Source organism: Perna viridis, chromosome 8 (genome assembly GCF_037379345.1).
Source record: "Perna viridis isolate PV_CMFRI_1.1 ecotype Kerala chromosome 8, ASM3737934v1, whole genome shotgun sequence".
In the NCBI taxonomy this organism is placed as follows: domain Eukaryota; kingdom Metazoa; phylum Mollusca; class Bivalvia; order Mytilida; family Mytilidae; genus Perna; species Perna viridis.
The window spans coordinates 17,777,139-17,801,415 of NC_142452.1; the positions used below are offsets into that span (position 1 = coordinate 17,777,139).

Sequence of the window (24,277 nt, forward strand, 5' to 3'; positions counted from 1 at the left end):
ACTTTATTTATACAACGTTCCTTTATGTGGTAGAAATAATCCTGTTTTAATGTGACTCATCAAGCCTAAAATGTAATCCAGATCTCAATGTAACAAGTGTAAAGGAAAAGAATTGATCGGAGAAAACACTTCGTGACGAATCATTTTTTAACGAAGAGCAACTAAATGTTTCTATGAATGGTAAAATCATGTTGGCCCTAGGTTTTAAATGAAATGAAGAAAGTTTCGGCGGAGACGATACAACAGTAATACAAAAAAAAAAAAATAACAAGACAAAAATAAGATTATATCAACAGGTTTGATATTTCAAACAACACTAAACATGAATCTGACACCAAGAAAATCAATTAGGTCACTTATTAGATTTCCCAGTTCTAAAATTTGATTTTATTCGGAATCATTCACAAAATAACACCAGACATCTAAATCATGAATTAATAATTCACTTTGTGGTTGTCAATACGGCATCTTTTGCTTTTATTCGATTAAGATCTCTGTTTCTGAAAAAGGCCGCACCGATTGATATAGTGAAAGCGAGATAAATAACAATAAATTGTCTAAGATGTTCACTACAGAACTATTATGTATTCGTACTACCGATTTGTTGGAGCCCGAATTACTTAATACGAGTTAAGGTTTTATGTGTTTACCTCCGATAAGATCTTTAGATCCAAAACACATCGATCTGTTTTATTTTGTCGTTATGCAGAGCATATTTATACATATAAATAATAATACAATGATATTCAAACAAGTTAACAGACAGACATATCAACCCTTTCCACACAAATGAAAACCAAAACACGACAATTAAAGATAAGGAGGGATTTGTGTGTCTTACACATGGAACTATAGTCGGCGTCACATAAATAACATACTGTTAAAATTTGAATAAAAATATTTTCTACGACTTTATTGACACCTACCGTCGTTTAAATTGTCTTAAATGACTTGCTCATTCGTTTAGCCAAACGGCTTCTCCCTAAACATTGAATCGTTAAATTCCGGTCAGATTTTAATTCTAGGTGGCAATATTTACATTGTAAAAAGTCGGCCATGTTTACAGTGATCGGGTTGCTAGGAGATGTTGTTTACGTTTAAATGGTTTGTCCAAAAACCGAAGAACCCAGAATGCAATTCGGTGTTATTTCGGATATCTCGGATTTATTTTACGCGAACAACGTATAATACCGAGAAGTTGATCAAGCAGACGATTGTCACCGGAGTTCGACGGGAACTTACGCACTTCGTTTGTAAACAAATCGTCCCGTAAAAACCAACATGGCGGATATTAGTATGGGATTTTCCCGTAAGGATTTGTTACGCACGATTTAAGCTAATAAGCGACTTGTTTTTGAGAAACTGTTTGGCTAAACGAATGAGCAAGTCATTTAAGACAATTTAAACGACGGTTGGTGTCAATAAAGTCGTAGAAAATATTTTTATTCAAATTTTAACAGTATGTTATTTATGTGACGCCGAGTATAAGTACAGAAACAAACTTCATTGAAAACTTCGTCGACAGCGTCAATACTTCATTAATAACTTACATAAAATTTATTGTATACCAAACCTTCACTAGTGTCCTTCACGGTATAATGCTTGGTCTTCCGCGTCCACCACGAAACCCCTTTAAAAACGTCTCATTAATTTACTCACTAAAATAAAGTATGGTTCAAGAGTAACTGTGAGAAAACTGAAAAAAAAAACACTGTACAAGTGGCGTGAATCAGAGATGGATTTATATAAAAAGATCCAAAGACCTACAGGAATGACGCTCTTACACATGTATATCTCTCTGGTAAATTGACCCTTCGTTGTATTATAAAACCGACATGTTCTTATAAAACCAATTTTGCTATAGCAATTAAGGGACCAGAAGTTATGCCTACCTTATATTTGATAGAAAGGCTTATATTGTAAAGAAGCACAGTTATTCCTCTGAGTGAGATGTTGAAATGTTGGGATTTGTTGTCGACAATGATTTAGTCGAATTCGGAACACCGTTTCAACATACTACAGAAGACATTTTATGTACCCCTTATGGCTGAAATGTTGCTGCATTTATGAGAATCTTGCTTTTTAAATAGCAAATTCAGAGGAAAGGAAAGCGACTAGTGCATTATTTATTAGACAATGTACTATCTCCGGATAATCATAACTTCATAGAGTACTTTCATTTAATCTGCCCAAAGTAACTTAAAATAGCAGAGACAATTAATACACATTCCTTCGTTTCATGCTTAGACCTTAATCTATTCATAGATTTTTCGGGACGTTTGAAATCGAAACTTAAAGACGAACATGATGATTTTGACTATACGCAGTTGATCCGTTTCTGACATGCATGCATTTTGTACACTGACATTCTCAATATATAGAGGATTCTGTCAATGGTTTGTTGATCCTTTGATGATAATCATGTTGTTAACATTACTACATAAAATCTAAGATCGTTATCACAATTTGATATATAGATATGTCATTACCGGTTTACATTAATCTCTTTGTGCTGTCTTGCTTTCATTATCTTTAGTGATTGTTTTTATTCTGTTGTCTACATGTAAATCATCTCTATTTTCCTTGTCGTCGAATTGTGGCTTCACGTCTGATGTCTCTGAATTGGTCTTGTGCTTTAATCATCATTAAAATGCTTTCAATAGAGTTAAGTGCATATACCAAATTTAAACTTATCCAACATGTTACGTAAAGTTTCGTTAGAAGAATTAAACCTACTCATTCATATTATTTGACGAAAAGTTAACCACGTTTATTTCTGGCAAAATATTTTGGATAATTAATTGTACAATTCGATCGAGATTTCATACATAATCTACTTTAGAAATGTCATTATCAATCTGAATCTCTTCCTGTATTCCACCATGTGTAGTAGTTGTAAATGATTGTTTCCTTCGTGACCATAATTTACAACGTGGTTTCCGATAAAGTAAATACGGTATTGTCAGACACAATGATGCGTTGTAAAAGAAAAATGTTGACAAGAAATTGATATGTTTTGGTATAAAATGTCCGGACCCATTCAGAAAATTAACAATGTAGTATGGGAGACATGTTAAAAACTGTAGCAAACTTCCATAATATATTATTTTGAAATAGACAATGTGGTCCGGAAGTGACCCAGAATAGTGATGAATAAGAACAATCAATCCACAAACTGCAGTAATAACAAAAGGTAAAACAAGAGTAGTTCCGAAAATATAGTATGTTGCCGATCTTTTGTACTTGTTTACAGTTGAAAAATCTAGAGAACATACTCCAAGACCTGAAAAAGAGAAAAGAAATTTGAAGTACCTGTTTCTTAAAACATTCTGTAACAGTAAAGTATTGTGTTGTTACTAGAATACCTTTGTCATTATATAAATAATAAGAAGTAGTACCTAATTTGTAACAGAATATATACAAATCAACAAACCCTCCCATGAAAAAAATGAAAAACAGATGAGAAACTAAAAAAAAACCTTTTCATAAATGAAATACATGCTTTTAGATTACTTGTGCTTGATCGAAGCCTATTTCGTATTTAAATGTAATCTGTAATGGAGTTTACTACATTTTTAACCCCTAAAACACAGTATTATGCGACAGAGAGAAAATTCTTATATAAATAAGCCATCTCTAACGTGGTTTGTTAAATTAATCACTTAAGATAATATGGTGTATTACTTGGTTCATTAGAAAACACTAATGGCGTCATTAGAAATGAATCAGCACAGCCATATTTTACAGGATTAGGAACATTAAAGCAACACTGTTTTACTAGTGTTCATATACGTCATGTTATTATCACATCAACAAGAATTGTAAGTCATCCTTACAAGGAAATCTGCTTCATTTAATTTAAGGAAAAATAATGAGCATATAAGCCTTCAATTATAACTTACATCATATGGTGGGAACTGTTTAAGTGGTTTGTCGGTTTTTTCTGATATCAGAAGTGGGTTTGACTTTGATATGATTTTCAAAATCTCCAATTTTAAAAAGTAAAGTATATGAACAAAAATTAATAGTTAACTTATTACATTTTCAACATTTTAGTTTTGAGACATTGTCAAAGTCATATTGCACCTCTAACAGAATGATAATACAACATATTGACAAATTATGCAATCCATTCGATGTGCAAATAAATAATTTGTCTACAAATATAGTGAAATGTCAAACATTTATTTGAAATAATATCAAATAATTGAATTTAGATAAGTAACTGTTTAATCTTGATGTCAGCAAGAGTGTAAATAAAAGTGTCTCTCATTTTATTTTACATATAAAAGGTTTTATTCAAAAGAAGAAGAAAACACTATAAATAACACCCCTTTTGGTCATGTACAATAAAGGGGCGGATTTAGATATTATGAAAAGGGGGAAATCAATAAAAAAAAGGGGCAGATCCAGGCTATAATTTGCTTTTATTTATTAAAAAACAAAACAAAACAAAATCTTGATTGAACCAAGTGATACACCATTGCAGTACATAATGATTCGTCCTCAATGAAGCAAAATGCACAAGATCCAGTATCTTGCTTTCTATGAAAAACCCTGGTACTTACTCTGGAAAGGCAGTAAGACGTTTTTGTAATTATCCATATCGGTACTGTCAACCATGATGGAGGGTGTAAAGCGTTCAGTTATATTGTCATCAAAGTGAGTAATAAGGTCATATAACACTGTACCGGAAGTTTGTGTTTCTACGTCTTCCAAGAAAAGCGTCAATGAAGTTGCATCCTGTATTCTAACAGTAAAGTCTATGTTTCCAGTTTTGCAGTTACTGTGTTCTGTGCGAATAAAAATAGACCACTTCTCCTGTAGATTTACAGAGATAACCCGGCTTATATATTGAATGTTTTGAATTTCGCCACCACATATAGTTGTGTTGCACAAGAATGAGGCAGCAGATTCCGTAGTTGTGCGGGATAACAGTTCCACGTTAATCATCAACAAACCTAGAGAAGACAACGATAGTACATATTGGACTTATTTCACTATTTCACTTTTTTTTTTTAAAAAAAACATCATTTTTTTCTGTTATGAATCCGTCTGATAATGCACTCTTATTCGAAAGGACATCAAAGGACCCAAGATATTCATGGAAGATAAGTAGAATATTATACCTGTGGAAATCAGAAATAAAATTGCTGTGTTCAAGATATGTATTCGTTTTGTTTCACATGTCATAAGAATATTTGATTGTTCATATAGACCGAATTTGTCCTTTAGTAGGTTTTCTGTTAAAAGATCAAGATCATTTACCATCTATTAGAATTGATTTTGACACCCCATCAAAGTTTTGGTGGGCTCTGCAAAATTACACTGCAGACGGTGAGAAGAAGACTACTGACGAAAAATATTTTTTTCCTACCGCCATCACTAAGGGCGATCAATATCGGAAACCACGTATTGTCAAAATGACTCTTTCTGTTGTTACTTTTTGTGGTTTGTTACAAATGTGTTAGCTAATGGTAAAATATTTATTGTTTGCGAAAACATTACTATAAATATTAAAACGAGTATTTTGACTTGACCATAACATCTACAACTAGATTTAAATGTATTAATCTTCTACTCTTTGTGTATAATTGATATTGCATAGTGTTAATAGTTTACACCATTATGTAAGAGCAACATATGTCTACTAATCTGCGGTTACAATTACATCATAATAAACATGACATTTGGCGTAAATAACAACGTGACATGGGGCCGAGGTAGTTGCATGACACGGAGGTGAAACGATAACAATTTCTTCTATTGCAGACGTTGTGCAGTTGTGTTTGTTAAATTGTTTTGAGATGACAAATTTAACGCAAATATGACTCCACTGCATAACACCATATCAAAGAAGTATTTTGACTTGACCACTGCATAACACCATATCAAAATTCAAAAATACCAGTCGTATATATTATGATTTCCATATGCTGTACACATGTTTCAAGGAGTAACCTCTTATCAGCAGAATAAGAATTAAATATAAAGGAAAATTAATTGTATACAAGAAGTTCTCAAAACCCTAATCGCCGAAATAGAAAGCCAAGCCCATCAAAAAGGGGTTCCGCCATTTGCCTTCAATGAATGAAGTATTTTTATAATTTCAATACTGCTAATTTAGATAAATATGATGAATTAAATCTGATATAATTCGAGTTGGGGTTAGACAGGGTTGGTGAATACCCCCGGTGACTTTTGGTTCACCAACAGTGGCATCGACCCAATTGTTATTAAAAATGTGCCATTTTCATTAAATTATGTTTAAGTCAATAAATATTTATACATTCTTGTTGGCATAACCGTCCCTTTCTTTAATAAATTAAACATACCTTTAAACTGTGAATATTCTCCCCATCCATACATGGGACCAGTGCATAGAAAGAATGCTGTCATATACATTCCAAATATTAGTAACTTCGTGTTTATATCAGAAAACGTCATGGAATAGCTACCGGATGATACACATTTGTAAAGTCTGAAAAAAAAAAACGAAAACTATTTTATGAATTTATAATAGGAATGCTGTAATATGTACTTATAACAAGATGGAATATCGACGACCTTTAGTTCCGAACAAACCCTACATTTCAGTAGTAAAATAGCTTTTATCGGTAAGTATCTTTTACTACTGACATAGATATAACAGAAATAAAGTTATATTTCTTACACACACAAAAAAAAAAAACAAACAATTCATTGGTTAATCAGCATTAATTGTTATAGTCTGTTATTTACTGACTCCATAACAAAATGTATGGATCATCATCATATAACACTTTTTTGCTGTATATCATCCTCTCGACCGGAAATCGTGATTCGTATACGTAAATGTATCCAATATGATAATAACACATAGTGCCAGTATTATAGAGTCGTATGTACACATGAATACCACGTTCAGAAAATCGTTCATACTTGGCCATGTCTCGGATTATATATATATCAAATTCTTGAGTTACGTTTTTGTATATTATTCATGAGAGATGATAAAAACTATAGGTTGAAAAGAATTGCAATACATGTCAACAAGAAAGAAACACACCAATACGTGTTACAGTTTTATCTGTTTTTATAAAAAAATCAATTTGGAAGTTGCCGCATGATCACATTTTCCTAGCACGTAATACTGATTATTTAAATCAATACTAGATACACAACATAATAAGCAAAAAACAAAAACAAAAAGCAAAAAAACAAAAACAAATACAAACAAAATCACAAGGAAACAATTATTAATCATTTTATGTACGGTATAGTTTCTAAAATTATTTATTGCTTTATTAATTAATTCTTGTTGTGTTTAAGAATAACCAAGGGAACCAAGATTCTAGTACAAATCAAAAGAATGTAATCCAGAGACAAAGACAGGACATGGAAAACAAACACTACACAACAAAGAACAGAAAGTAACTAAAATAATACATGCAAAGTAACAAAAGTAAATGAGCAACTTGGACTCTACTAAAAACTGGGAGCATGGACCAGGTGAACTGGTAGGGTAACATATGTTTTCTGTCGTTGAAACATAAACAGCTTCTTGTGTAATAATGGTTCCCAGTTTTGTAGTCAAGTTAAAGTGAAAGTGATCTGCATGTAACCATGTTGAAAATAAATTGGTGGAATATTATTCACCTTAAAATAAAATGACTTACCACATTAAATATTAAAGCAAGTGTAAAATGATGGGTTATTTTTTAAATTGTTTATCATATACTGGTTTCTTTTGCAGTGATAATTCATACAAATTTGATTACAATTACTAATGATGGTTGTTTGTTATTTAAAGGAAACAATAATATGTAACTGGATTACATCCTTGCTTGATAAAGCAAGTGCTCTCTTATGTCAAAACTATTTATCTCATTCGCCTACTTTTCCATCAGTGATAAATTTTTCGCAATAATTGAGGGCATATTTGGGTCCTCTTTAAAGTAGACCTGTAGAATTAATCTTATTTGATTAAATACATCAGAGTATTAAGTAATCACGAAAACAATGACCCATTGCCTGCCTAAAGGAAACGGTGTAGAATGACGAGAAAAGTTATTACATCCTGTATTTGACAGGACAAAGGAGAAATATCATCAACCTATTTGTGGAGAAGACATCGGGAAACACAACGCAATATACTGTAACGTAAGGTAGCGTCAAGACAACGACGTCGACTTAGAATTAGAATAACAAATGAACGTAAAACTACATGGTTGACTTTGTTATCTGTCTTAGAGTGCATTATACAGTTACATTAAGGCGCACTGTTTCGCACACCAAGTTACACCCCCCCCGTCAAATTTTGTAAAACTTAAAATTATAAGTTGAAATTTGGTGGCTATATTGTTCAAATGTAATCAAGCATTTATACATAGACAGATGTAATATATGTAATGGTTAACGAGTATGATTTAAAGGAAGAATGGTATCCGGAACGTTTCAGTCCCCTCTCGTATTAGGTTCTCTCCTCAGCATCAGATGACTGATTTTCAAAATACCTTATTTCGCAAGACCTTTTGGATCTAAAATTGTGAGAGAATGAATCAAAAAGGGTCTTATTATTTTTACCCTTTTCCCACCTACTCCATGCATGCTTTCATCCTGTGGTAGTGTCTAAGTGCCTGATATTTTATAAAACATAGTAATTGGCTGTTAGTTTTGGAAAGGCACCTCTTATTTGTACTAAGTCTCAGTAATATTTTTTTCAGTATGTTACCATGGCTACTGGATTTTACAACAATAATCACTAAATTACTCATAAATGACTTGAACCTCCATACACGAAGGATTTCAAAAATATGCACTTTTTTTATGACAAAACTCTAGAAATTTCTGTGCGGACTGCCTCAAAACAGCTTTATTTCACAAAATGAGACCCAATTTTCAGAAATGACCTAACTATATTGTACTAATTTACGAAAGTAATGCCTTGACCATCGGCAATGGAGAAGTTCAAATCGATACGAGCTGGAAATCAAAGTGCGATCACATGATTTTTCAGAAATTCGAAGAGGCCAAGGAGAATGCGGATCACGACAAAATGGAATTATTTGTGACATTCGAAAATTTAACAAAGAAAAAGAAATTGTTGGAAAAGAGCAACGAACAGTTACTTGAAGCCATGAAATATGAGGAGATCGAGAAAGAAATAGTGGAAACTGATGAGTATACAAATACCCTAGAGATAAAGCTCAGAAAACTTCGTAATTTTTTAATATTGCAATGAGAATCATGTACAACTTGTACTATGGTATGTGACACAAAAATCGTGTTTCAATCGTTAAACAGAACAATTAATGTTCCAATCATTTAAGACACTAGCACGTTAAAGAATATATATCAAAAAACACGTGTCATCATTGTAGAAAGTTTGTGTGTCGTTTCTTATGATTAAGTGACCCTTCCGATACAAATAGTTCCTCAACAACCTAAAAATTCAAGGCAGTACTTTTTTGAGCAACGTGTTCTCTTTTTATCTTGAATGTTACAATACCAACACACCTGCAAACAGAAAATATGGAAACTGCAAGATTATAAACACGGGATCTTTTTGGTATTAAAAAACTGACGAACTTACAAAGCGAGGAAGAAGCAGTATCATACTTTAGAGAATCGAGGACTCTAATGAGCAAGGCAGGGTTCAACTTGAGATATTGGACTTCAAATATCGAAAATGTAAGAAACCTAGCAAAAGATGTATTGGATTCAGACGAACACACTAAAATATTAGGAATGAGGTGGTACAGTAAATCAGATGAATGTTTCTTTCCGAAAAAAGTTAAAATTTCAACACATCTTGTAACAAAGCGTGAAATATTGAAACAATCATCGGCCATATATGGCACACTAGGTCTATTGAGTCCAGTAACAATAAGAGCCAAAATGGCTCTACAAGAGTTATAACGTGAAGATTTCGAGTGAAAATGTGTAAAAAATGGATTAAGTTAAAGACAAACATCGAGTCTGTTACTGAAACGGTATTACCACGACACTTCTTCAATGAGAGTTCCACTTCAATTGAGTACACATTACACGTAGTTATGAACATAATAACCAACGCTTATGGTGCAGTTGCAAATCTATGTTGCGGAAGCGATAGCGCTCTTGTGATGTCAACGAAAATTGTAGCCTCGTTGAAGGAACTCACACCACCTCATCTGGAACTCATGGTAGCAGTTTTAGGGGCCCGATTAGTTAATCACCTTCGTTTAACTCTGGATTATATAAATATTACACTGTGGTAGGAGAGTCTAATTGTTTATGATGGCTAAAGTCGACAAAAACAATAAACAATTTATTGCGAACCGAATTAAAGAAAAACAAGATCTTACAAAGTCGAGAAAATGGACATATTGTCCTTCTGCAAGCAATCCGACTGACCTGATAACTAGAGGCATTGCAGCTGAACAATACAGACAGATGGAGCATTCTACGGCTTAAATGACCTGATTTATTAAAATACAGTTCAAATTATCCGGATGCAATTGAAACTGACCTATCTTTATCAGTTCTTTTACAAGAGGAAGCTCCATGTACGAGCTCAGCAAAGGACAACTTGGTCGACCAGGAATTCATGTGGTTATAAACATTGACCGGAAATTATTGCGTGTAACATCTTATGAAAAACGATTTGTGTACAACACTAAACTCGAAAACAAATTTCGGAAAGTATCCAAATGATTTACAGAAATCAGCATGAGTGTGGATTACACTTCATCAACAAGTACCACTTATACAAGAGTACAACGCAATGATACGAACCACTTCACCAAAAAAAAAATCAACTAAAATGATTATTTGATGAACAAGACCATACGAGATGAGTGGATGTATACACAATGCACCCCTACCTGACAATGCAAAATCCTCGTATATTTTGCCTACAAACCATCCACTATCAAGACTGGTTGTAGTTGATGCGCATGAAAAAAGTATCATACTCAGGAGAAAATGCAACGATTGCACACGCAAGACAAACATTTTGGATCCCCACTATCAGACAGCTCGTTTAACTTGTCGAAAAGTTAAAGGACATTCTTTTCCAGCCCAGGAGATCCACCCTCTTTACAGAAAATTCGACTGCAAGAAGCCGCACCATTCACAGCCACAGGGATAGCTTTCACTGGAGAATTATATGTAAAAGAGGAAAACAGTAGTATCAAAAAATCTGTTTATTCATATGTGCCTCTACAAGAGCTATACATATAGAATTTGTGAAGGACTTTGCAGAAGAATAATTTATACAAGCGTTCAGTCGTTTTACAAGTAGGAAGAGTACACCTCGTTTAATCATGTCGGACAATGCGACAACTTCCGCTTCCGCATCGGATGAGATAAAACGACTGCGTAATTCAGAAAAGATACATGAAACACTAGCCGCTCAAGTAAAAGATTGGAACTTAAACCCCAAACGAGCTCCTTGGTAAGGAGGATGGTGAGATCGGCTAATAGGCATGAGAAAAATTCTTGGAAAATCGCTTGTGATAGTTACGGAAATAGAATCAATTATGAATGATCAACCGTTAACGTACAAAGTCGGACTCAGAAGATCTTGAACCAACCACATTAGCCCATCTTTTATACGGCCATCGGATAACACTTTGCCGTGTCTATCGAATGTTGAAATTGACATTAGTGATTGAACAGCAGTCGAACATTCTGATTAACTAGTCGAACACGGAGTCAATTGTTACTCGTACCTCAATTTTTGAATCGTTGGGAAAAAAGTAAATCTGACGTAATTTCGAGAGTTTTACAGGAAATCTGGAAACAACTAATCTAAAATCAGAATCGGCGATGTCGCGCAAATTCAAAAGACAACAAACGCAGGATCCCGTGGAAGACAGGAATCATCGAGGATCTAACTTTCGGAAACAATGGACTTGTTCGTTGGGCAGTTATAAGAACTAAATCGGGAATTTGGTCTCACCATATTGTCAAATTATATCCGCTCGAAATCATCTCAAATATGAGATCAAGAGATACACAATTTCAACCAAACAGAGATGAATCGAGAACAAGGATGAATATACCGAAACGTAAGGTAGCAGAACTTGCAGAAGACAGGATTAAAACATGGACAAAAAAGGGGTCGATAAATTGATGGACTTCATAAGCTGTGAACAGTTGCCCCTAAATGCCATCTCGTAACTTTAATAAAAGACTGTGAAAAATGATCATAATTTTAATGATTCGAGAGACTGAAATTTTCTTTATTTTCTTGATCTTGTATTGTAAACTAGTAAATTATTTTTTTTTACTTTTTGCTGCAAGAAAAACCACATGAAACACAAAGCAATATATTGTAACGTAAGGTAGCGTCAAGACAACGACGTCACCTTAGAATTAGAATTGCAAGTGAACGTAAAACTACATGGTTGACTTTGTTATTTGTCTTACGAAAGTTAAAAACACGCAACGACACTATCGTACTTGGAGAGCAAGAATTGTTTGTTTCAGCTATTTATCAATATACATTACATATATACATATACCATACATATTTTCGTTATACACAAAATCAATTTCAAATGTGATACGATAAATAAATTGCAATTATAGTAAAAAAAAATAAATGTTTAAATTTTAACTAAAAAGGGACGTAATACGAAAAAAAATGAAATAAATAGGAACAAAGGAGTAATCAAGGGAACCAAGGTTATAGCGGTAACTATAAAGTAACTGAAATCATACATACAAAGTAACAAAAGCAAATGAGCAACTCGGACTCCAATAAAAACTGGGAGCATGGACCAGATGAACCGGTAGGGTAAGTGTCCTCTGCTTTTCTAGAAACACCTGCCGAGTGAGTTGTTCATAAAAAGTCATGTTCGGGGTAGACGAAAGAGGAAAGGAAAATATGACACGTTGAACAAGTCAGTTTTCATGGCGCAAATGGATACACCGTAGCGATCCACGAGTTCATGACGATGACCATAAAACTTCTGTAATGATGTCTTCAATCTTGTAGCAATATAACCCTGTTCCAAAACCCTATTTGTTAGAAGTCTAGCGCGATACAAAGTCTGAGTAGTTTCGGAGAAATACAATACAAAACAAACATAAAGTGCATTACCAACATTATAAAGGTACATGCTTGAATCAATTGTTTACAACTTCCTTTTTATACGCTATTAAAATGAACAAATCGACGGGTGCCTCTAGAAAACAAAACTAAAGACATTTATTTTATTTCTACATTAAAGCCATATTCTACATATTGATACGGTGAGTTTTTGTGTGTCTTAGTCTTATTTGTGAGTGTTCATATATGATTTCGACAAATCACTAATGTTCATTACCATAAATTTTCATTTACATTATTAAGAATAATGAAAATGAAAAAAAGGAATTATAGTATCAATATCAATAATAATAATAATAATAATAATAATAATAATAAAACTATACTATAACTAAAAGCAACACAAATCTAAAGGCTAAGTAAATTTGATTTTCAGTTTAATCCTACAATGTCAATGGAGTAAAACGTATATCATTTCATATTTTTTTTTTGTATTAAGTAGCACTCGATCTACGAATCATGCAAAATGCGATTCATGGTTGAAAAGTCTATGTATTTTTTATTTTTGATATCTTGTTAAAAATAATTAAAGTAAAAAGGCAGTAATATGTTGTTTTTCATATATCCCTTACTTTTATTTTTTTAATGTGAATATCTCCTAAGAGAAGACAGATCGAAATGAATAATCATATATTTCATCATATAGACCTACCAGGCAACTCATTAAAAACAAAATAAAAATGCGAAGGCTTTTTTATGGTGTATCACATATTACAGAATTTTTATGATTCTTACTAAGACTGCTACTTAGGTATCTCAAGTTAACATAACCATTAAAATAGACATCAATTAAATGAAAATATTAAATGGAACGACGATCTTACAGATTACTTCCTCATTGGAATGAAGTAATAGAAGGATTCAAACAGTAATTATGGCTTCAGATCACACGAACTCTGTAATTTCCTTTTTATTCCATCACATGAAACAAGCAAAATCTATACCAGTGTTAATGAAATAGCGTCTGTCTAGAGTTTTATATTAGATACATTTAAAGTTTCGAGACAAATTTAAAAAAAGTAAAATAGTCTGAGTTTAAAACGCATGTGAAATGTTTCCGGTAACACTTGGCCAAAATATCTTTTAAGAACATACTAATCGAAATTTTACAAAATTTGTAATACTCGTATTACATTTAATATAATTAATAAATCTTTATTGCAATTGTAATGTTCTATTCGAGGTTATTCGTGCAAAGAAAAGCATTAATTAGTATTTCGGATATTTGAATTGCAAAGAGGCATCACGTTTATTGTTTCTTGATAGATAATCTCTCATTGCTAAATATAATACTTTCATTGTAATTAAAGCCATTTAAGTGATTCATATGAGCATCTCGAACTCCACTAAAAACTGGGAGCGTGGACCAGGTGCAACGGTAGGGTAAAAACTAAGAAAACAGTACAACAATTAACAATGATCAGTTGAATTTTTTTTCGTCAAAACAAAACTAGTAAACAAATAAACACATATTTAGCAATGATACATTACATCCCCATCGGATTTGCGTTCACTGATGACATATAACCGCGTACTATACATCTTCATTTACAAATTGAAAAAAAAACCAAAGAAGTCTGTCTTGATGAAGGCAAAAAATGTCCGTTGTGGAATTATACATCATTCATCTCCGTCAATCGAAACAAAACTAATTTCTTTTGATGTTAACGTTCTTGTCGTTATTAAAGCATAACAAGTCATTTTCAGAAGAAAAACACATTTACTGAATAGATTGACAATGGAAATTGGCCTTGGTAGAATACGGTTAACGAACAAAAAAAAAACAAAAAACAAAAACAAAAGAAAACCATACCAAACCAAACCAAAAACAAACAAACAAAAAACAACGAAAGTAAGCTAATATGTGAAGACATATATGGATAAACCAATAGATAATATTCAACATGATTACACGTGCCTTTAATGAATGTGTAAATATTCAATAAGATGATAGAAGCAACAAAAAATGTCTTTGAGAGAACGCATAAAGTGAAGAGTGTTACTCTCCCTAAATGTTAAACTTTACATAAGCATACAAAAACAACATATCGGCAAAAAGTACCGAATCGTAAGCAGTGGGACAATTCAAATACCTCAATACCCCACAACATGGCCTCAATGTGAACGTATGAAACAATGACGATACATATACAAAATGTAGTTAACTGAAAAAAAAACAAAGAAAAAAAAAACAAAACTGAAGATAAAGTGTAAAAGATAAAATGAATAAGATACATATGCATATAGATAAAAGACTAATAAGATTCAGTGACTTTTTAGACTTTTCGGAGAGGAAAACAACATGTTAAAATGATATTTGATTTTAGAGCAACTTCAGTAATGGTGGTAACAAAATCTCAAATATACTTATTGACATATGCTGTTACACATGTGACTTTTTCCTTTGTTGGTATTCAGAAAGACAACACCAGTTTAATTATGTGACAGGAAATTGTCATTAAGATATTGTTATGTTTTGTGAAAAGAGCGTTTTATATGATTGGTTAACGTACTTTCAGTTATTTTTTTAAGCAAAACATCTATAATGTATTGGTCAATATCTATTTTTGTGATATGGAGTGTTCATATCACAACTCATACGTTATGCCAGAGCTTGCCGAAACTACGCAGACTTTTTGTATTGCGCTAGAACTCTAACAAATAGGCTTCTGGAACAGGGTTATGTTGCTACAAGATTGAAGTCATCACTACAGAAGTTTTATGGTCATCATCATGAACTCGTGGATCGTTATGGTGAATCCATCTGCACCATGAAAACTGATTTATTCAACGGGTCATATTTTTCCTTTCCTTGTTTGTCTACCTCGGACTTGACTTTTTCTGAGCAACTCGGCGTGTGTTTCAAGAAAAGCAGAGGACGCTTACCCTACCGGTCCACCTGGTCCATGCTCCCAGTTTTTAGTGGAGTCCGAGTTGCTCATTTGCTTTTGTTACTTTGTATGTATGATTTTAGTTACTTAATGTTCTTTGTTGTGTATGTCTGTTTTCCATGTCTGGTCTTTGTCTCTGGATTACATTCTTTTGATTACCGCTATAACCTTGGTTCCTTTGATTACTCTTTCCCACATCTTTACCATGATGACGCGCCATTCAGTTTCAAGCCATAGAATATACTGTAGATATATCACTTATCTGTTAGAAGAGAGATTATGTCTTTGTCATCACTATGCTTTGGTCTGTTGATAGACTTATAATTATTATTCGCCAAGCGAGGAAGAGCGACAACAGGAATATATCAGTGACAGGTTAAAATGGTTACAGACCACATCGCTGAATACAATTAAATAAACGTAAACGAATCATCACTTAAATTGCGAAATAAAAATGTGGATGTACCGGACGGGAAGATTTTTTAGATATACGACGAATTCAGTAGACATGTATATATATATTTTTATTCTCATAAACCAAAATTACAATGGTATAGAGATACATGATGATACAATGGTACAAAGTAAACAAATTACAAAAGTAAGATAGAGAAAGAGAAGATTCCCAAATAAATAATGAATGTATAAACATACAAATATAATATTGATGATTTATATAAACTCTATCTTTGAGGTTGCAACTTATTGTTGATTATCTTAATCATTTTGCACAGTTCAACAACGTAAACTAAACCTTTATTTGAGTTAATCAATTCAGAAAATTTCAGACAATTAGGTCGTCTAGAATCTATTTCCATCATTTTGTAAATTTTGAAAAATAAAAGGAAAGTGAAACTCGTCTCCTATATTACCAGAATTGCAGAGTGGAAATTTCCTTTATTCTCTAGGAACATTTCCTCATCTTACCTTTTCTAAAGGTAAACAGTAGATAGAAAACAGTTTTGATGCATAATCAAACCGAGTTTTTTTTAGCAAATATGTGTCTAGCGAAATCAACTACTTTCTTAGATTATGCAATAGTATGAAATCTTTAATTGATGCAGTGCACCAAATGTAAATTAGAAATTGAACGGGAATGACAAATTATCAAATAGAGTTGACATTTAATGAATTGGTTTTGGTGTCATTTAGCATGAAAAGAGATGTGTTTCAAATAATTTATTTCAAATAGATAGCTGATTTCTTCTCTTGATAACGAATTTGTGGCACCAATATATTTTTGAATTACGCTGTCTTCATTAGAATAATTTATAAGTTATTTGCTTCAGTTGGAATGCGGAAAGATCAACCAAGGTTAATGTTTTTTACATAGTGGTTTACAAAAAACAGTCAGGGACAAAATTAATCAAAATTATGTGTATGAAATATGTAAGAAGATATTTATATTGTTCCCATTGAAAAAATTCATATTATTGCTTTGATATTTCTGAAAGATTTTTCGACGCTTATTGCTTCGCTTTTAACTCTATCTTGGCAAAATCCCCTCAACACCTGAGTATGGAGTTTTTATATAAGAAGTCATACGTTATGCCAGAGCTTGCCATAACTACGCAGACTTTTTGTATAGCGCCAGAATTCTTACAATTAGGCTTCTGGAACAGGGTTATGTCGCTACAGAATTGAAGTCATCACTACATAAGTTTTATGGTCGTTATCATGTGAACTCGTCAACTCGTGGATCGTTACGGTGTATCCCTATGCACCATGAAAACTGATTTATTCAACGTGTCATAGCTTTACCTTTCCTCTTTGGTCTACCCTGGACTTATTTTTAGCAACTCGTCGGATGTTTCTACCCTACTGTTGCACCTGGTCCACGCTTCCAGTTTTTAGTAGAGTCCGAGATGCTCATTTACTTTACTTGCTTTGCATGTATTATTTTGGTTATTTCATGTTCTTTGTTGCGTGTGTCTATTTTCCAAGCCTGGATTACATTCTTTTGATTTCCGATAGTGTCGTGGCTCCTTTGATTACTCTTTTAAGTTTCTTATTCATCCTTAAAAATATAGCAGCTACTTTTCAGTGTAACCATGAGTACATTTCAATCCATGCTTTGCACGTTTTGAAATTAAAATTAAGGTTTTTAAAATAAAGTATAAAAGAGTTTCAATATCAATTTTGAAAGTATGTATTGATTAAAAACCATGTTTCTATCGTGTTTCAAGTTTACATCATTAATTGTTTTACATTTTATGACATCGGTTCAAGGTCAAATGTTCCCAATTCGCAGCTGTAATACTGTTCCAACATTCATTTTTAAGATTTAGTGGTATTTTTTACCAAAGTTTCCCCGATTGGCACCAATCAGGCTTCTTACGAAAATTACTCAATTCGCTCCAAAAAATTAAAATTTTATCTTCGAATAGAAACATGAAATTGCTCAAAAGAAGAGTGCTTTGTGACAGACTTCCTGATTGCATGTATTTTGTTTTTAACGAAACTTGATAAAAGTAATAAAATAGGATTACATTCTAATTATATCAGCACATAAACCGTATTAGATAAATCATTGATTTTATAAGGCTTCATGGAGAAGTAAAGTTTTGAGTACTTCAAAACATTATGATGACGGAATATTAGTATTACAATTTGTTAACATTGTGTACCTCAATGATACCGATTAACAACTGAAGTATACCGGAATATTCATAAAGCCCCAGAGCAATTTGAGACTACCACGGGTAAGATGTCAAGTATTCAAAAGAGCCTTTGCCGAGCAATAGAACATATCCCGGATTTCCTACCTGCTCTCTTGCAATATTTCAATTCTTTTTATAACTAGATTTGGTGATATGTACGCAAACCCAGAAATCTCTGTTTTCTTCTTTTTCTTTGTACCAAAAAAATGCAAATAAACCAGTTTTTTTATGACTTCACAAATGTCACTTGCTGCTTGATACTACCCTTGAGTGTTTCTCGTGTCTTTCTTGTCAATTGTTAAAACTCACCGGGTTAATAATAGGAGTTTCATATTCTCCTATATTCATAAAAAATGTATCCTAAGCACTGACCAATCAATGATATGGAGTAATTTTTTTTGCCCAAATGGGAAAAGCAGTTCCCGCCTCTTTCAAAACATACATGTGATAACAAAGATTGCACTTAAAACGTACTATGAGACTTAATTGGATTTTAGATGAATATTATTAAAACAAATGAGTTGTGTTTTCACAGAAAATATAGACGTCTTTATAACATGTATTGTGAATAATCGAGGAACGGTTATCTTCAAATCAATTCGAGACGAAGGACTTTAGATAAATGGTCAATGCGTTAAGATTCTAATTCTAACTAATTAGAACATGAAACATTAACTACCATATTTCGTGCTTCATATAGATGATATTGTCTTTAAGCTTTACATTTAGATCACGATTGGCTGTTGAATTACATTAAAGATATATTTTCATATTCGATTTGTTCATAAAATGTTATTCCCTTTTTCCTTTTATAAACGCACTCTCATTAAAGATAGGTGAAAATTGAGTTGGCAAATGATGTTTGAAATGAATTTATCGTTATATTTGAAAGTTCACAAACTTTAATAAAAGCTATAAAGGGAAATATTCCATGGATGTGTAATGGAATTACATACTTTTTTAATTGTTTATTTTATCATGATAGGTCTGTGTATGTCTCTAGTACAGAGCATCACATCATATATAGGTTTGTATAAAAGCACATTTTAACGCTTTTTATAAGTTTTTTTTTCAAAGTTTGTTTTAATTCATGTTCAGTCAAAGTTTAATTTAAAAAAATATGAATGAAGGATTCAGAGAATATAAACCCCCTAGGCGATCAAAATGAATGTCAAATGATTTCAGGCAATTATGTACAATTTGCAATGTCTGGAAAAATAATACGAAATAATGGTGTGTATCAATAACATACTTGCTTTGTCCAGTTACCTATAATACTATACATACTTAACGATTGATCATATGTTTCTTAGGTGGAAATTAGCTCATACATCATGCGTTTCTGTATATTGAGCGACACCATCATAATATGAAAGACGCAAAGAAAGGTATCTAGAATATCGACAAACTGTTTTAAATCTATGAAATCAGTTTTCGTGTAATTTGAAATCGATGAAAGATTTCAAGATTTTCTGATGATGGCTAAATAGTGTGTTTAAAATAAAAGTTGACTAGACACTATTCCACTAAAGAATTAAAATTGTGAACACTGTAGTAATTTCCCTCTTTGGTTTTAACCCGGATTTGATATGTATCTTATCATCAACAAATCGTCGGCCGATTCATGAAATGCAACTAATGGCTCTTACTCTGCTGATGTACCTGTTCCAAACTTTCAGTTTTAGTGGAATCTAAGTTGCTAATTTATTCTTGATTTTGTATGTGTATTTCTTTATTTACTTGTTGTAGTGTTGTGTCTGTAAATGTATCTGTGTGTATTAAGTGTAAGTTTTTATAAGAATCAGGAAAACTTGGAATTGTAAGACACATTCATGTGAAAAACCCACTGTTCCGACAATGTAATTTCATTCCAGGATGCTTTCCCTATTTGAAAAGACCATTATTTGATCTCTGTATCACTGGATTCGCTCAGAAATTGTTCTACAGAATGTTAGAAATATGAGGTTTTTGAGACAGTTATCTGCAAATAAAATGTTCATTTTCAGTTATAACTCAATTTCCCAAAATCTTGTCTTATTTCCTTGATTCTGATGGTGCATATAGTTAAATTAAACTTTCAATATGGTGGGTTTTTTTTATACCATGTTACGTCCAATGATTGATACAGACACTGACACTTAACATCATGAGTATTCTTTTGCTCGCTCTATCCATAGTATGCTTGTTTTGATAAGTCTGTTTACGAATTACGATATGAAATATACCATTAAAAATCTACTTTATGTATGCCTTATTATCGATATGTATTTTTAGTGCCTGAAGTAATGTATCATTCAACACAAAACTACAATTATGTATTTTGAGTTTATTGACTTTTTCACAATTTTTAAAACATTTTTCTTTACATTTTTAAAAATCGATACAAATCAATTACTACATATTATCCACTTAAATGATAATATTATTATTATTATTATTACTATGTTATATCCTGTGCTTATGCCATTAAAAACGGAAAAGAAATAGGGAATTAATTCCTTATAAAGTATCCTGCAACACCTGAAATAAAATGATTCTGACAAAACGACCAAAATGGCAGGGACTTGGAGGCAAAACAGAAAAAAAATATCGAGAATAAAAAACCAAAACATATTTTGAAAATCACAATTCTTTGCAATGATGCCGCAAGAAGTTAATCTTTTCAAATATACTTTTTAAAAATGATTACATACAATATTTTATTTTTTTTAATTATCATTGACTTGAAAATATAAACTCGTGATTAAAGGCATTCACATGTTTTTAGCAACAGCGCAAATTTCAAAGACTAATTGTCATGCTGTGTAGAATGTTTACACCTCTTACACTTTTTGACGAAAACAAACTAACATGCCAACATTTAATTAAGTTCGGATACGACTTTTGATAGCAAATCAATATCGCGAATGAACTAGACATATAGCAAAAAGCAGTAAAAGTTAATTAAATACTCAGGTTTGAAAAAAAGCAGAAAACTTGGACACTAACAATCAAATCTACTGAAGGGTATGTTCATTTACATTTAGGAAAAAACGGAAATTTTAAGATTGCTTCCGATTTTGTCGTTCTTGTGATTTTTAAAATGTAAAATACCAGGGTCTATTACTCACAAAAAAGGCATATATATTAAGAAGTGATAATATAGTTTTTCCTTGTTGATATGAGCAAGATATATTTGACAAAAACGTCATTAAAGATGACTACAGAGGTTGTAGTACGTCACTGTCGATTGTTTCTTATTATGCTATATAATTCTGGGATATAATCATTGATTTTTCTGACTGTGATTTCCATAACTCACCCACGGGTGCGACAGGACATACAATGTTCTTCAACTCAGCAGAGCCTCGTTAAATAAACTGAGTGTCTGAAGTTTCTTCGTCTTGATTCTCAGAAGCGTTAGATTCTGAATATTTCTGACTACATGGGGACTTCCTGTGCGTCAAAGTTTTCCCCTTTAAACCCGGATGATAAGTGCACATTTATCTGTATCATTTTTTTTTACACACAAGAAAAAATCATCGTGTTACATTCTCGTTCAGTAAATCCCGAGTGTTCAGTAATGCCCCCTTTTTCATATCATATGTAATATGTTTGTTTATCAAAACATATTATTTTATTCTGAGCATTGACGAAATTATTTTTCCACGGACGCAAGGTAAGTGTAAATATGTGGCTCGTATCACTTCCTCCAAAAAACATGCGTAATTCGTAATACATATTTTTACAATAATAACGTAAGTTCTTTAAATATTACATTTAGGTGTCAAATATTGTTGTTTGTGGAGAGTAGTTGTTTTGCAAAACAACACATTAACCATTTGTGTACACGATTGAAATATAATTGAAATGAAATCACACGAACAATTACAATTAAAACTACATGATAGACAACAAACTATGTCAACTAATAGAATATTGTACATTGTATATCAAAACATATTACTTATCTCCTTTCCTTTTTGTATCGCGCTAGAATTCTAACAAATAGGCTACAGGAACCGGGTTGTGTTACTACAAGATTAAAGTCATCACTTCAGAAGTTTTATGGTCGTCATCATGAACTCGTGGATTGTTACGGTTGTATCAATCTGCCTCATGAAAACTGAATTGTTCAACGTGTTATATTTTTCCTTCCCTCTTTCGGCTACCCCGGACTTGACTTTTTATGAGCAACTCGGCGTGTATTTCTAGAAAAGCAGAGGACGTTTACCCTACCGATACACCTGGTCTATGTTCCCAGTTTTTAGTGGAGTCCGAGTTACTCTATTGCTTTTGTTGCTTTGTGTGTATGATTTAAGTTACTTTATGTTCTTTGTTGTGTATGTCTGTTTTCCATTCTAGTCGTTGTCCCTGGATTACATTCTGTTGATTACCGTTATAACCTCGGTTCCCTTGATTACTCTTTCAATATATTTTAGAAATCAAATTTTCAAATTCGAATGTATATGACAGTCAAAGAAGAAATGAGGTTCATCATCTAAGTTATGACAATTTTTACAAAACCTCATTTCTCTTACGATATTTTTATATCTCCCTGTTTCAATCATTATTTCATGGTCAGAAGGTCTTAATTCTATGATTAATTTACGGTTTTTTTTTCATTTCGATATGATAAATAAAAGAGATTATTGTCAGCTTCATTATGAAAGTATTTATATAGATAATTCTTATTGCTTTCATTCAATTTTTTTTCTGGCTATCGGTTAGTATTTGATGAAATTAATTTGTATTGATTTCACCTTTTAATTGGCTTGTATCCTTCATGTCTGTACACATTGATTTTTGTTCTCAGTTTCTTTCCTTTACCATCATAACTATATATGTATATCATGAATATGTCCATCCACTGTCAACTTGTTTTATGAGAAGGAAAGCTTCTTTAAGAATTGAATTTATTTCATCATGTTTTGATCTTGATAAACATATCAGAATTTGACATGTTATAAATATTTCTACAGAAAAAAACGTTCAATTGTTCTTAGACAATACAATTACTAAACCATCTTTCTGTACCAGTTTTATATTGTTATAAAATTAAGCTGAAATTTTTCCATTGGAGTTTTGTCAACAAAACTCAAAATGTCTCTTTCAGATGAATTTTGTTTTCATAGCTCTCAAATCTACTCCATAAACTTTGAAGTAAGACTCCATAAAAGTATTTCCGCGTTTTGAGTTAATAAAAGAGAAACTAATGTTTGGAAGATATTACAAGCAACTTTAAAAGCCGAGCAAAAAACGGATCATCAAAACTCATTTGAAAGGAATATACAAAGTTGTCAATCAAAAAATGTTATTTGCATTTAAAAGTACCTAATAATATCTAGGCATTGCAATCTCGTTGCTTTCGAAAGTTAAATTACATTCTGTATTGAGTTATGTTTTTAGAATTTCATTATGCCATGAGATGAATCATTGTCTTGTATTTTAGTGATGTATATTTTAGTATGAAAGATCCTCAGTTTCCCCAAAAAATTGGAATTTCAAATATTCAAAAGCTCCTATTTCTGACATTATAATGCTTCATCGAAATGAATCACAAATGTAAAATTCATGAATTTGTCTCCCTACAAGATGTTGATTACGACCATGCTGAATTAATTGTCTTTGATAGATGGATTTCTTATTCAGAAATAAAATATAAT

General features: G+C 32.2%; 1 protein-coding gene across 2 annotated transcripts in view; it reads right to left on the minus strand.

The window, feature by feature from the left end:
* Positions 1 to 2,110: 2,110 nt before the first annotated feature.
* The window catches only part of LOC148609592 (uncharacterized), a 53,418-nt gene continuing 31,251 nt past the window's right edge, over positions 2,111 to 24,277 (minus strand). For both annotated transcript variants that reach the window (XM_088542029.1, XM_088542030.1), the window contains exons 3-5: positions 6,336 to 6,481; positions 4,569 to 4,961; positions 2,111 to 3,283 (exon numbers count right to left, since the gene is read on the minus strand). In XM_088542029.1, coding sequence (XP_088398155.1) covers positions 2,823 to 3,283; positions 4,569 to 4,961; positions 6,336 to 6,481 — 1,000 coding nt within the window. In that variant the 3' untranslated portion in view covers positions 2,111 to 2,822. The remainder of the gene's footprint in view (positions 3,284 to 4,568; positions 4,962 to 6,335; positions 6,482 to 24,277) is intronic.